Here is an 11,974-nt window from a genome sequence, read left to right as displayed (position 1 = left end):
AAAGAATATAAAAATCTATTATAAAAGAGGGTTTTATATTTAAAAAGGTCATATTACAAAAATATGTATATATATATATATATATATATATATGTAAAATAATAATGATTTTTTATTTATAGTTTGTAGATTTTTGGATTATAGAATTTTTTTCCATATTTTCATCCAAGAAAAAGTTCTTATCCAAGACAATACTTATTATGTTGATTATAAGCATTGAACTTGATTTAATTAGTACAAGATACTTTTTATGGATTTTATTATTATTATTATTATTATTATTATCATCTTTTCAATTGTATCATAGAAACTTTGATCTTTGAGTCTTATAAGCAGTGACAAAGTACTTATTAATTTTATTCATCAATTTGAATATATCTTAATTATTAGTGGTCTTTGATAAAAGCTATAGACGTGAAATTATCTTTTGGTTTTTTCATTAATTAAAATGTATTAAATTAGTGCTTTAAAAACCGGCATAAATAGTGCACAAAGTGCATAGTGAAATTACATTGGTTGTTGGAAAATAAACTTATAAATTAGATTAGTAGATTTTTTTTAAAAAAAATTAGCTAAATTCAATTTTTCAACAAGAGTTACTAAATAAAAGTGTTAATACATGGATTTCTTAAGAAGTTTTTATACTGAAATTAGAATTGGATTCTATAAATATGGGTTAAAATTCTCAATTCTAACATCTATAATATATCAGTGTCTAAAATCTTTATATTTTTAAGTACAATATCATTTTTATTTTATTTTTAAAAAGAAAAAATATGATAAGTATAATAAGAATACCTTGGCATATTTTAATATATATAATATTAAATTCTATATTATATTTGATTTTTTTTATTTATTTTTTAAATTTATAATTTGTAATTAAAGACTTGACACATCAAAGTAAAATAATAGTATTGCTATTTTGTATTAGAATCTAATTATTTATATTTATATAAAAAATATTTAATATTAAGGATAGAATTTAAACATTAATTTAATTACTATTGTTAATTTATAATATCTTTGCCTTAACTTAATACCATTAGATAGATTATTTTTTGCATAAAGATGTTGATTTTTGGTTGCTTCTAAGATTATTTAGCCAAATCAAACTCAATACTATCTTGTTTTATAAGTTGATAGAAAAAACCCCAATACTAGTACAATGTATTTTTTTTTCCCACTTGTAGTTAAAAATATTTCTTTTATTATTTTTATAATATTAAAATCCTCTTCAGAAGATATAATGCTCTTTAATAAACATTTGGCTCAAATTTGTGATACATGGTTGTTATTTAGTCTTCTCAAAAAAGACTAGTTCCATTATTTTGGCAGCCAACCAACTCCTATCTTTGACTAATATAATTTGATGTCACATAATTAAACCAAATTATCTTCTTTTCTTTTTTCTTCTTGTGATTATTTATTATAGGTTGTAAAATTTTAATATTTTTTTTAATTGATAAAAATAAAGATTTATATAATTTTTAAATAACTACATATGAGACTTTAATTTAATATATTAATAAATTAAAAAGTTTTATGAATTTAGAAAAAATTCTCTTTATATTAAATCATAAATATGTACATTTTAGTTGGTTTTAAGATTTAAAAAAATGATCCTAAGTCTTTGCTTGATACCTTGCAAAGCTATTTGACCTACATATGAATATTGAACCTTATTAGTAATGTGGTGCTACACTTTAAGAAATTCTTCTCTTAAAGGACTCTTATAAGACAACAATAGTAGACCTAACCTTTTACAAAAACTCCTTTGTTGAACTATGGCACCACAACTTCTTTCCACTTATATTTTTTTATTCTATCTTCTCTTTTTCATTTTCTTATCTTAACTAAGTCTCTTTTCAATATACTTCTACTATTAAAATTGTAAGTTCAGAAATTAAAATATAATTATATACTTGATTCCAATTTTAAGTATAATAGATAATTTATTATAACTATAAATTGTAGAATAAAATGTTATTATTTTTTGCTATGTTTTATTATCATAAAACCATCAAAATCAAATTTGAACATTATACATGGTATTGATATGTTAATAATATTAATAATAATAATCATCATCATTATTCTTTTTTAATATTAATATTTGCATAGTAAAATCAAAATCACATAAATTTGGTTTTGAAAAAATTTCATTCAACAAGGGATAGCAGAGTGACAACAAGGTGAGAAAGAACAATTGTCAATTCACTAAAGAAACCAAAAAAACTAAGACAAAAATAAATAAATAAAATGCATACAGAAAAACATACATGAGAAAACCAGTTGCTAAAGCTGCCTGGTCTCTACCCTTCTTAAACCTTCTACTACATCAAACTCGTCCCAGTTGCTAATGTACAAATTCACTCACATCCTTCTTTTAATCTCAAATCCTTCTTTGCTTTTTCCCCCACTCTGCTGCCCACTAACACTTCTGTAGAAAACCAAAAAAAAAAATCCAGTCACACTACTTTGTTCAGAATTTTTTTCTAAAACGCCACCGATTTGGTGCTATATCTTTGAACATGGAAAACTCAATCTCAGTCTCCTTTTCAGGGTTCTTATACAGTGAGCATTCCACCTGCTTCTTTGTGATTCCAAGGCAATTCTAGTTTCTGGAATACGAAATTTTCTTGTACTTGAGGAGGTGTTGGAAATCAGCTCTCAAGCTGAATGAAAAAAAAGTCTTCTCAACTTAGCAGGAGAAATGCACAAATAAACTGACACGCTCATTTTATTGTAGCAAATAGCGACGAATGGGTTGTTGTAAAGGCATGTCTTTGAAGTAAATGAGAAGCGCACAACGTTGATGGACCCCAGATGGGTTCAAATCACTGGTCACGGTTTAATTAACCACTTCCAATATGCCACTGTGTTGTGGTATAAACAATTACAGGAGAGTTGGTACAGGCCCAAAATGTCAACAAACCTGGCCCATACAGGCTTCAAAAGAAGCTGCCCTTGGCTTTTCTGAAGGCCTTCTCGGTCTTCTTCAATCTCTTTGCAAGAAGTGCATTGCTCTTTTTGGTCCTCTCAATCGCGGCTGCTACCCTTATATTCTTATTCTCCAGATCTTTGCATTTCTTCTCTGCGTTTCTAGCCGCCATCATATCCTCACCAGCTTTGATACGGCTCCCTCTCAGGAGGTGTTCCGTTTTAGCCAACAATTGTCTCAGTTTCTATCAAACATAGTCTCACTTGTCTCACTGGAACTGTCAAAGCACAAGCGAACTAGTAAACATGCTACCACAAATGCATGTTGTTGTGACCGATTGATTGATTGACGATGGGACGACGTACCTCCTCTTCCTCCTCCAGCTTCCTATTCTGATCCTCAAGTTTCTTCGCTTTCTCTTTCATGGCGTCAGTGTCGTCCCTATTCTCCAAGCTTGCAGCATGGTTGCATAGTTGCTTCAGACGATTCACCAGCGAAGTTAATCTTGCTATCTCTCCCGCGAACACATCTCGTTCGAACTCTACTTCCTGCGGTTCCAGGTACCCATTTCATTGAGGATCCCATCTCAAAACGAATCTGTCGGAGCATAAGCTCAGAAATTTCATGAGCTGCTGCTTTGTTCAGAAGAACAACAAAACCTGCTCTGATACTAGACGACTGGTCTGGAGATGTACCTTGGTGTGAGTTACGCGAGCGTCCGTTCGAAGTCGATTAATCTCATCGCTTTGCGCTTCAGCCTTTGATTGCAACCCTTCAATTTTTTGCTTCAAATCTGCTACATCACCGCCAACGAAGATTAGATGTTTTGGGTTCACTTTGTGATAACCACAACAATTGTCTCTCTCCACTCCGCTGACTTCGTAATACAGGTTCGGGAGCCACGATGTTGTCTACTGATTGCGGTAGAGGGTCTCCTTTTCACTTCATCCTTCAACTTGTATGTATAATCTGAATGAGATTTAACCAACTCAAAATCTGGAGTTCTCGTAGTGGAAGCTTGCCTTGTATTTTAGCCCGTAGACGCACGGTCCCTTGTGGTTTTGCAGACCTGGACTGACAATTGGGTTTCTCCATGTCTTCAATGTCTCGTTGCATTTTTCTGAAGCAGACAAGAGCCACAAGCGGGTAGTTTTAGTACTGTGAACTGATTTCTAGGTTGCAAGCAGCAATAGGCACTGCTGCAAAATATGACGAAGAAAGGCCCCCTGAAATGAGACCTATTCTCCATCTCCACAATAGAGGCTTGTATCTTATGATGCCGGATATGCTTTTGCTGGTCTTGCACAGCCCGCTTCAGATCAATGATCTCCTCCGAGAGCGACTCCTTGTCGCGGTACGCTAACACAAGCTTCTTCGACACACTCGGCACGATCTTCACCTTGGGCGGGGTGGGAGATGTAGGAGAGGGGGCAGCAGCAGCAGCATCATCGCAAGGCGCCAGATCCAACGTGAAGATTGGGCCTCGCCCAACTGGTCCTCCTTTCCGACCCGAGGCTATCCACGTTCCGCCGCACTCTCCCGCGAGCTGTGGGCAAGGATTCCCAAGGTCTGAGTCCCATGTACCCAAGCGCATTGAGAGGTCGAACGTGAGGGCGGATAGAGGTTGCCGAGTTCCATAGCTCGCGACGCGACATGGGCCTGCGTTTGTGCATTTAGGATCCCAGTCTCCGACGCTGGAGCGTAGATCCCACTGCAGGGGTTTCCGTTCTACGACTTGATTACTTCCAGTGTTTCCTTTCAGTTCGCCACTCATCGCAGGAGGAGGTTTTTGCCTTCCACTGATGGCTTCACTGCTTTTTTTTTTTGTCTTTCGCCACGCCTTCGGTGGTTCACGTAGCTAGCTGAACCATATGAGACGAAAGAGGAAAAGATTTTGCAACGTTACTTCAACGTAGCATCGAAGAACTCGAACGATTCTTTTCTGATGCTCAGTGAATAGACAGTGATGAGTTCCGTTTTTTTTTTTTCTTTCTTTTTTTTAATTATTATCTTTTTTTCTCTTGGTTGCTTAGGAAGATGGAGAGATAGACGACCTTTCACGAGCGGAGGGACAGTTTGAAAAGGTTGTAGCTTTTCAAACAAGGTGGAGTTACTTCATAACCATCATGAATACAACGCTCGTGAATATCATGTTACATATGAAGTACACACAGATACATATATATATATATATATATGTATATACCTCAATTGAACAGAACAGATACAGTGATACTGGATCAGTAAAGTACATTAAAAAAATATATATATTACAATAGATACCGTTATACAAACTACACTTACACACTCTCGTTGGTCAAAGCTCCACATCTCGGGCACAGTCTGAAACAAATCTACTCCTCTTTTGTCTACCGTTTCCACTGTCGATTGATGATCAAGCCTCACAACTCTCCACCCACCACTCCGGCTCTCCTGACTACCTCGAACTTGGAATCCCTTGCCCCACATTCCTGAGCGCATTACAGTGGCTCAAATCACCCAAATTCTACATCCTAAACTCCGTAACCTTAATTCCTATAACTTATTGCGCAACCCACCATTCTGATGGGGTCGAGTTCAAAGGCTCAAGGGAATCAAACACATCGGTGAAGTTGGTGATCACACTATCAGGGCTACAAGAATCGGTGTCTTTAGTATTGCACCCCCCGTATAAATTCGAGTTCTCGCTGTACAGCATCGGCAGCTTCTCCCATTGATGACTGTTAGTGAGGAACAGAGGGAACTCCGTTGAAAAGATCTGCACGTTCTGTGTCAAAGAGCCGTCGGATTGCAGCAGAAACTCCAGGTAGTTGTTGGTGGTGTTGGAGGGGTTGTTGGGCTGAAGGGTGGATTCAGTGAGAGAGAGCTGAGAGTTGAGAGAAATGGGAGTGGGGATGGTGTGCGATGGTCGAGAGATGGGGAAGTTGTCGCTAATGTTTGGTGGGGTACCTAGTTCGGAGATGGCCAGGGGGTTGGAGAGATCGGTGGTCTCCACGATCGGCTGCTCAAAACACGACAGGATGGTTGAGCGAGCGTCCCTTCGCGAGCGCGGCCTCCGTTTGATAGAGCGCGTGGTGCGGGACGCAATTGTGACGCAGGGAAGGGCAACTGAGAGCTGCTGGTGGAGATAAGTCTGGGATTTGCTATCGGTCAGCTCCTTGGCCATGCTCGTCGTGAGGTCCTTCTCGGTGGCATGAAACCCTAATTCCCCTGTTAATGTGCACATTGTTATGGTAATTAAGCCTTAGAACTTGCGAATATCTTGATGATTTTTTGAAGGAGGGATGGAGGCGTTGAAACAAGATGTGCTTATTGTGGTGGGAATTTTTGCAGAGTTATAGAGTTTGTGGCTATGTGGTTATGTTGGAGTTTTGTTGGCGTGTGGATGGAGTGAAGGTGAGGGAGAACTTGCCTGCAGGGAGTGGTTCGGAGAGTTTGTGATGGCTACTTAAAACATCATCAGCTTCCATGGCATTGTAAGCGTGGAGATGGTGGCGCATGTGGCACCGGCTGGTGTCCATGGCGGAGTCCCTGAATTCGCTGTCACCTTCCGCAAAGATGAACTGGTGACCCATGCCGCTACCAATTACTGAGGCGGCTCCAGATGGGCTGTGAACCTGCGATTAGTAATGAAACAATCATGAAGATATGATGTCCTACAAGCCGTGTATTCTTAACTACTGCCCATCGCCTCTTTCATTCTGTGGTATCCAGGTGATTCAGTTTGTTCTACTTTGTGTGACCAAATTCTTGTGTGCTGCCGTGAATTAGAGGCTCAGGCTGCTACTCTGTCTGCTCTGCAAGGACTTACTTCAATACACCCGGGCGTTTCCCAAGGCCAACATCCTGACGATTATCTTCAACGACTTGAAAGGTAGGAAATAACCTGAAATCCTCCGAAGTCTGTCAATGACGGCTCCTTGCTCAGATCTGACGTGTCCGCTGAAGCATCTGTGCTGCCGGAGGCCATCTTGGGGCGTTGCAGAGCTCTCAAGATCCGTTTTTGCCTGGTGCTCCAGAAGTTCTTGACATCATTGTCGGTGCGCCCAGGTAAGCAACTGGCAATCTTGGCCCACTTGTTGCCGAGCTTGGCTTGCATCTCCACTACCAGCTTCTCCTCTTCAGGTGAAAACTTGCACCCACTCCTGTGTTTCTTACACCCCGACTTAATATTTTTGCTCTGTTGGATTATTTTTGTTTAATGTTACAGCAGGTATACATCATCGAGCCAAGCTTCAACCATAGAGCAAGAGTTTTAGGAAATTCATTTAAGTATTGCCTCCATCACACCCATCAACCCAACCCCTCAGATATGCACATCCGAGGTAATTTTCTTCGCTTGAGGGTAAGAAACTGTGCAATTAAGTCTAATATAAAACAAAATAAAATAAAAAAACAAAGCCATCCTACATCTAAATGCAACATTTACTGACACAGTAAGGGCTCCTCTGCAACTACTTTTCAGAAACAGTTCAGAAAGAGCATCTTCCCTTTCAAACGTTAGGAAGTAGCCGTGCATGCATGCATTCGCACTCTCCTCTCCTGTGTGTAGATTCTCTCTACAGGATCTGAGAAGCAACCTCCTAAACTACGACGTGAGTATTACCACGTCATTGGAAGGCATTGCAAGGGCAAATGATTCAATGCAACAGACAGGTGGGTTTACCGTTTGAGATCGGGTTTGAGCTTGTTCACCCACCGCAATCGACATGATTTTCCAGTCCTGGGCAGCAATCCCTTGGTTCTGATGGAACTCCAGTCTCGAGCTCCGAACTGTCTCACATACTCGACCAAAATCTCGTCTTCTTCCGGCATCCATGGGCCTTTCCTCAACACTTCGTCTCCGTTCTGGACCGATTTTACGCTCATTTTGTCTGCCCCTCCCCCCCTCTTCCCCCACCTCTGGATGTGCCACTTGTCCACCAATTGAATTGCTGATTCTAAGAAATCAGCTCCCCACCCGGCTGTTGGTCTCGAATCGTTCTCATCGATCCGGTGCTCTGCCAGTCGCGAACTGGACCTCATAAAAATGTGAAGAAGATTGTTCTCGTCTTCTGGCAGTCCAATTGCATTTCTCCGCTCCCTGCCAGTCTCTTCTTCCACGGAAATGAACCTAAAAAAATTTGTATAGCTTCGGCCCACCAAAATGCTGCATTGGCATATCGTGATCAGCGCAATTGCTGCTAGTTCATTCTACGTCTCGGCATCAGAGTAATTGGATCTTAATTCCATTAAGAAAATGATAATATGAAACCAAGTAAAATGATTAAATTAACAGGTCTCACAGATGTATGTATGACTATATATATATATATATATATATATATCCACACACACACACACATATGAATGATTCTCTTTTCATCATTTCAGTTATCAACGGTGAGATGTTCATGCGAATGCAAAGAGCACAGTTCATCATCCATCTTGTTACAATTTCAGTTGCCACAGAAAATTTAATTTTCTTTTATTCTATGTATCTATTTCTTTTTGTTCTGGCTGCATCATTGCTCTGATCCTCAGATTACATTACTTGTGCATGTAATTGATGGCTAACCTGCTCGAAGTGCTCCAGTGCCTGCAATGCTCCAAGAAATTGAACTCAATTTTGTCGATCTCATTTGCAAGAAGCCAATCTCATGACACTGCAGTTACCTGCAAATACAACGTGCAAATTATGAGCCCAATACTGAAACGAGTCTTTCAACAACAGCGTCTGTTTCTCAACATGGTAATCAGTCATCTTCTTGGCTCAACTCAAAACCAAAAATGTGGATCTCTGCCTGCTGAGATCATTCCTAACACAACAGCATCGCATCGTAATTATTTCGCTCCATCAATATATGTAAAATCTCATGAAGAATAACCCATGTGGCGACGTGAGATCGACATTACGGTTCCGCTCAGAAAAATAAACACAAACACAAACACAGCACTTCAGAGAGAGCCAAAAGCTAATCACACACAATGCCAGGATTCGTCGTTGCATGGGTTGAAGCAAGATGGGTGTCGTTGCAAGGCCCTCCTCTCCACAACACCAATACTGCAACAACCACGGAGCTAATAACAATAACTGGGGCTTCTTCGTCAAGAAAACAGTGCAGCCTCGAAGCCAACAAATAAAAACATACACCCACACACACACAAAAAAAGCTGCTCCCGAGCTGCTCAGAAACTGGCATCGATCTCACATCGCCACCGTGAGTGTGATGCTTCAACACAACACCACACAACACAATACAAGCAGAGGACTTGCACTTGCACTTGAACTTGCTTTCTGATGCCAATGCTGATGATATTACAACAAGGATCAGTAGCAGCACAGCATTGGCAGCAGCGTCACTGCAGGGATACGACCAAGAACATGAAGAGCTTCGATGGATCTGGCGATGGCGAATCCGCCTTCAGCTGCGCTTCGAAGTGAGCTCTGAGGTCGATTCCGCCACAAACTGACCTTGTATTCTATTCTACAGTTTTTTTCTTTTTTCTGTGTTTTTTTTTCCTATTCTATTTATGTATCTGAGCATTCTGCATTTTCTTTTTTGCCATTTTGAGCCACTTTGCTTTGCATGTTCCTCCGCTTTCACTCTTTTGTTCGTTCTTTTTCGATGCATGTATGAAGTTTTTTGTGCTGTTTTTGTATTGATAACACCATTATCGCTGTTTCAATACCCAGTTTTTGACTCTTTGTGAGGTAATTGTGAGAAATTTTGTTGGATGTGTGGACTTGAAAATGTGTGATTTGGTGATCCACAAAATTTGCTAATGATGATTTTAGTTTGGAATTTTCGTTTTTAATCATTCGTTGAATTTGTAATAATGGATTTCCTTTAAAATAAAAAAAAAAAAAATGATTTTTTTCTCTATTTGCAAATTGTGTTATTTGACAAATGTAATTGATGTGTAAATCAATTTATGCATAACTACACATAAGCTTTAAATATATTAAATGAGATGCTTAGCTATTGCTCACCTAATTTATGAGTTGTTGTACATTTATAAATTTTATGTGATGATTTGAATAGATTTAAATATCTATTGAATTGTATGTCAATTGATTGTATTTTCAACCTAAAAAAATGATTTTGTGTTGAAGTTTATAGCTTGTATACGTGAATTATGTATAGTAGAGATTTAATTAAAGTACATTTATAGGCATAAGAAGACAAGAGAAAAAAGATGCATATTTTAAGGAATGTAAGCAAACAATTTCTAATGTTTAAAAAAAAAGGACCAAAGAGAAGAAGGAAGAATTGGAGCGGTTATAGTTTTGTTAAATTGACAAGTTATTACCAAAATTCATCCGGCGGTTATAAATATTTCAAAAAATATTATAGTTTACGAACAATTATTATATTTTTCTTAATGACAAAAACATATGCAATTTTATTTTCTTTTTATTTTTTTATTTTTATATTTATTTTTTGAAATTATTAATAATTTTAAATATATATATTTTAATAAATATTTTTAATCATAATTTATTTATATAATTTAAATTTTAATATTTTTAAAATGATAAAAAAAATAAAATTAATACATTTTATATATACAATTATTTTTAAATATTATTTTTTAAATCCTAGATGGTGTATGATTATAATTTATGTATATATAAATCAAGATGATGTATATATTCGAAAATGATGTATATATGTATGGTGTATACATCAAGATGGTGTATGATTATAATTTTTGTTAAAACAAAGACTAATGCAATTTTATTGTATACAATTTATGCTATAAAAAAATAATTGGTTTTAAAATTACCATTTATTTATTTATTTATGTAATTATACATCATAAAAATATCAAACTATAAATAATCAAATAATTTTCTAAATGAATAAGTAAATTAATTTTACTGTGATTACTGTATTTGATATTATTTTGAAGAATATAAAATAAAATATCGTATTTATAAATCATTAAAAGGTATCAAATTTATATAAATAAATAATTTTCTTTTATCTTCAAATGAACCAAAAATATAATATATATAAATCTTGTGAAAAAATGTTAATAATTTTATATTCTGTTTATGGATTAATATTATAAAATTATTACGCTAAAATTTAATCATTCTCTTCAAAAATAAAGATGTCATTAAATTAAATATCAAATGGCAAGAAAATAAAGTATTAAATTTTCAATTCACGTAGTGATTATTATTTACTGAATTTAAACTACTTATTGAGCATTAACTTTATTCATTTGAAGAGATTGATAATATATGTATTTTATACTATTGATAATTTTTCACGTATATATATATAATAATAAATTAAAATAACCCCTCTATTTTTTAAGTGTCTTACATTGTAAAAGAGATTCACTAAATACTTTTTTAAAAAAATATTTCTATAACTTATTTAAATCTGGGTGGGCTCCAAAATTATTAATAAACTAAAGAAGTTAAATTTTTAAAAAAATTATACCAAAAAAACACACAAACAAACAGAATTAATTATGCTGTTAATAAAGGGAAAGAGGGGAGGAAATTTAAAAAAAAAAAAAAAAAAAAAAAAAAAAACTATATATAAGTTATCCTTACATGGAATTATCCACGTAGTACATTCAAAAGAAATACTCAAAGAATTGTAAAAGACTATCAAAACAAATAAACTCACAAACACACACACACACACAAGTTGAAAACCAAAAGCTTTGTCAGAGTATGCAATACTTCCTGCAAACCCACACAAATACTGTCTCAGGCTGTCAAATACAAACATTTCCATAACACACAAGCCATGAAAAGCTCGAACCCACACCAACAAAACTCTGGATGCATATAGCAACAACATTGAATCCAAAAACACAGAAAAACAACACTTGCACAATAACAGATGCAAAAACAGTAAACAATGAATCATAGAAACGAGCCCATGGTGTTACCGGAATCGTGAGGCACATAACCCAGTTTCCAACCCCCAATTTGTTGCGCTTCTCACGCCGCAGCTGCTCCCACAAACACCATCCTTGTGAGCAACACCAAAAAAACGAAGAAGGAATTATTCCCAGCGTGGT

The 11,974-nt window shown here is 36.2% G+C and overlaps 2 protein-coding genes and 1 long non-coding RNA gene across 8 annotated transcripts; 1 reads left to right on the top strand and 2 right to left on the bottom strand.

Moving 5' to 3' along the window:
• Positions 1–875: 875 nt before the first annotated feature.
• On the bottom strand, positions 876–4,947 carry LOC112276610 (uncharacterized). Of its 4 annotated transcripts, none has more exons than XM_073530898.2 (6): positions 4,183–4,947; positions 3,967–4,064; positions 3,640–3,737; positions 3,310–3,492; positions 2,939–3,188; positions 876–1,662 (listed from the first exon to the last, which is right to left on the bottom strand). In XM_073530898.2, the coding sequence occupies exons 1-5, from the start codon at positions 4,716–4,718 to the stop codon at positions 2,955–2,957; spliced, it is 1,149 nt and encodes a 382-aa protein (XP_073386999.1). In that variant the 5' UTR covers positions 4,719–4,947; the 3' UTR covers positions 876–1,662; positions 2,939–2,954. The 4 variants fall into 4 exon arrangements, with proteins under 4 accessions (XP_073386999.1, XP_073387000.1, XP_024363839.1 ...); XM_073530899.2 differs by lacking the exon at positions 876–1,662 and adding an exon at positions 2,145–2,678; XM_024508071.3 differs by lacking the exon at positions 876–1,662 and having other exon boundaries at positions 2,145–3,188; positions 4,183–4,945.
• Positions 4,948–5,193: 246 nt separating this feature from the next.
• On the bottom strand, positions 5,194–10,283 carry LOC112276493 (uncharacterized). 3 transcript variants are annotated; one of them, XM_073530896.2, is made up of 6 exons: positions 9,918–10,283; positions 8,502–8,599; positions 7,611–8,093; positions 6,831–7,089; positions 6,357–6,561; positions 5,194–6,154 (listed from the first exon to the last, which is right to left on the bottom strand). In XM_073530896.2, exons 3-6 carry the CDS (start codon positions 7,967–7,969, stop codon positions 5,487–5,489), a joined length of 1,491 nt encoding a protein of 496 aa, XP_073386997.1. In that variant the 5' UTR covers positions 7,970–8,093; positions 8,502–8,599; positions 9,918–10,283; the 3' UTR covers positions 5,194–5,486. The 3 variants fall into 3 exon arrangements, with proteins under 3 accessions (XP_073386997.1, XP_073386998.1, XP_024363644.1); XM_073530897.2 differs by having other exon boundaries at positions 7,644–8,093; positions 8,911–10,273; XM_024507876.3 differs by having other exon boundaries at positions 8,911–10,272.
• Positions 5,952–6,675, top strand: LOC141044880 (uncharacterized). The gene is made up of 2 exons (XR_012216629.2): positions 5,952–6,093; positions 6,278–6,675. It is a non-coding gene; the product is annotated as an uncharacterized LOC141044880 (long non-coding RNA).
• Positions 10,284–11,974: the final 1,691 nt, after the last annotated feature.

The sequence above is a fragment of the Physcomitrium patens genome, chromosome 24 (genome assembly GCF_059467195.1).
Source record: "Physcomitrium patens ecotype Gransden chromosome 24, ASM5946719v1, whole genome shotgun sequence".
NCBI classification, from domain to species: Eukaryota; Viridiplantae; Streptophyta; class Bryopsida; order Funariales; family Funariaceae; genus Physcomitrium; species Physcomitrium patens.
The sequence above is the reverse complement of the archived record's forward strand: the minus strand, read 5'-3'. Positions and strand labels throughout refer to the sequence as shown.

What these genes read in the sequence shown, in the direction of transcription:
- LOC112276610 (XM_073530898.2), bottom strand. Translation starts at nt 4,718, where the DNA reads ATGAGTGGCGAACTGAAAGGAAACACTGGAAGTAATCAAGTCGTAGAA. An exon ending in ATTGTGGAGATGGAGAATAG is followed by an intron (nt 4,065 to 4,182) that starts GTCTCATTTCAG and finishes TGTCTGCTTCAG; the next exon opens with AAAAATGCAACGAGACATTG. An exon ending in AGCTGGAGGAGGAAGAGGAG is followed by an intron (nt 3,189 to 3,309) that starts GTACGTCGTCCC and finishes TATGTTTGATAG; the next exon opens with AAACTGAGACAATTGTTGGC.
- LOC112276493 (XM_073530896.2), bottom strand. Translation starts at nt 7,969, where the DNA reads ATGAGGTCCAGTTCGCGACTGGCAGAGCACCGGATCGATGAGAACGAT. An exon ending in CTCAAACCCGATCTCAAACG is followed by an intron (nt 7,090 to 7,610) that starts GTAAACCCACCT and finishes TAAGAAACACAG; the next exon opens with GAGTGGGTGCAAGTTTTCAC. An exon ending in CTCCGAACCACTCCCTGCAG is followed by an intron (nt 6,155 to 6,356) that starts GCAAGTTCTCCC and finishes GCACATTAACAG; the next exon opens with GGGAATTAGGGTTTCATGCC.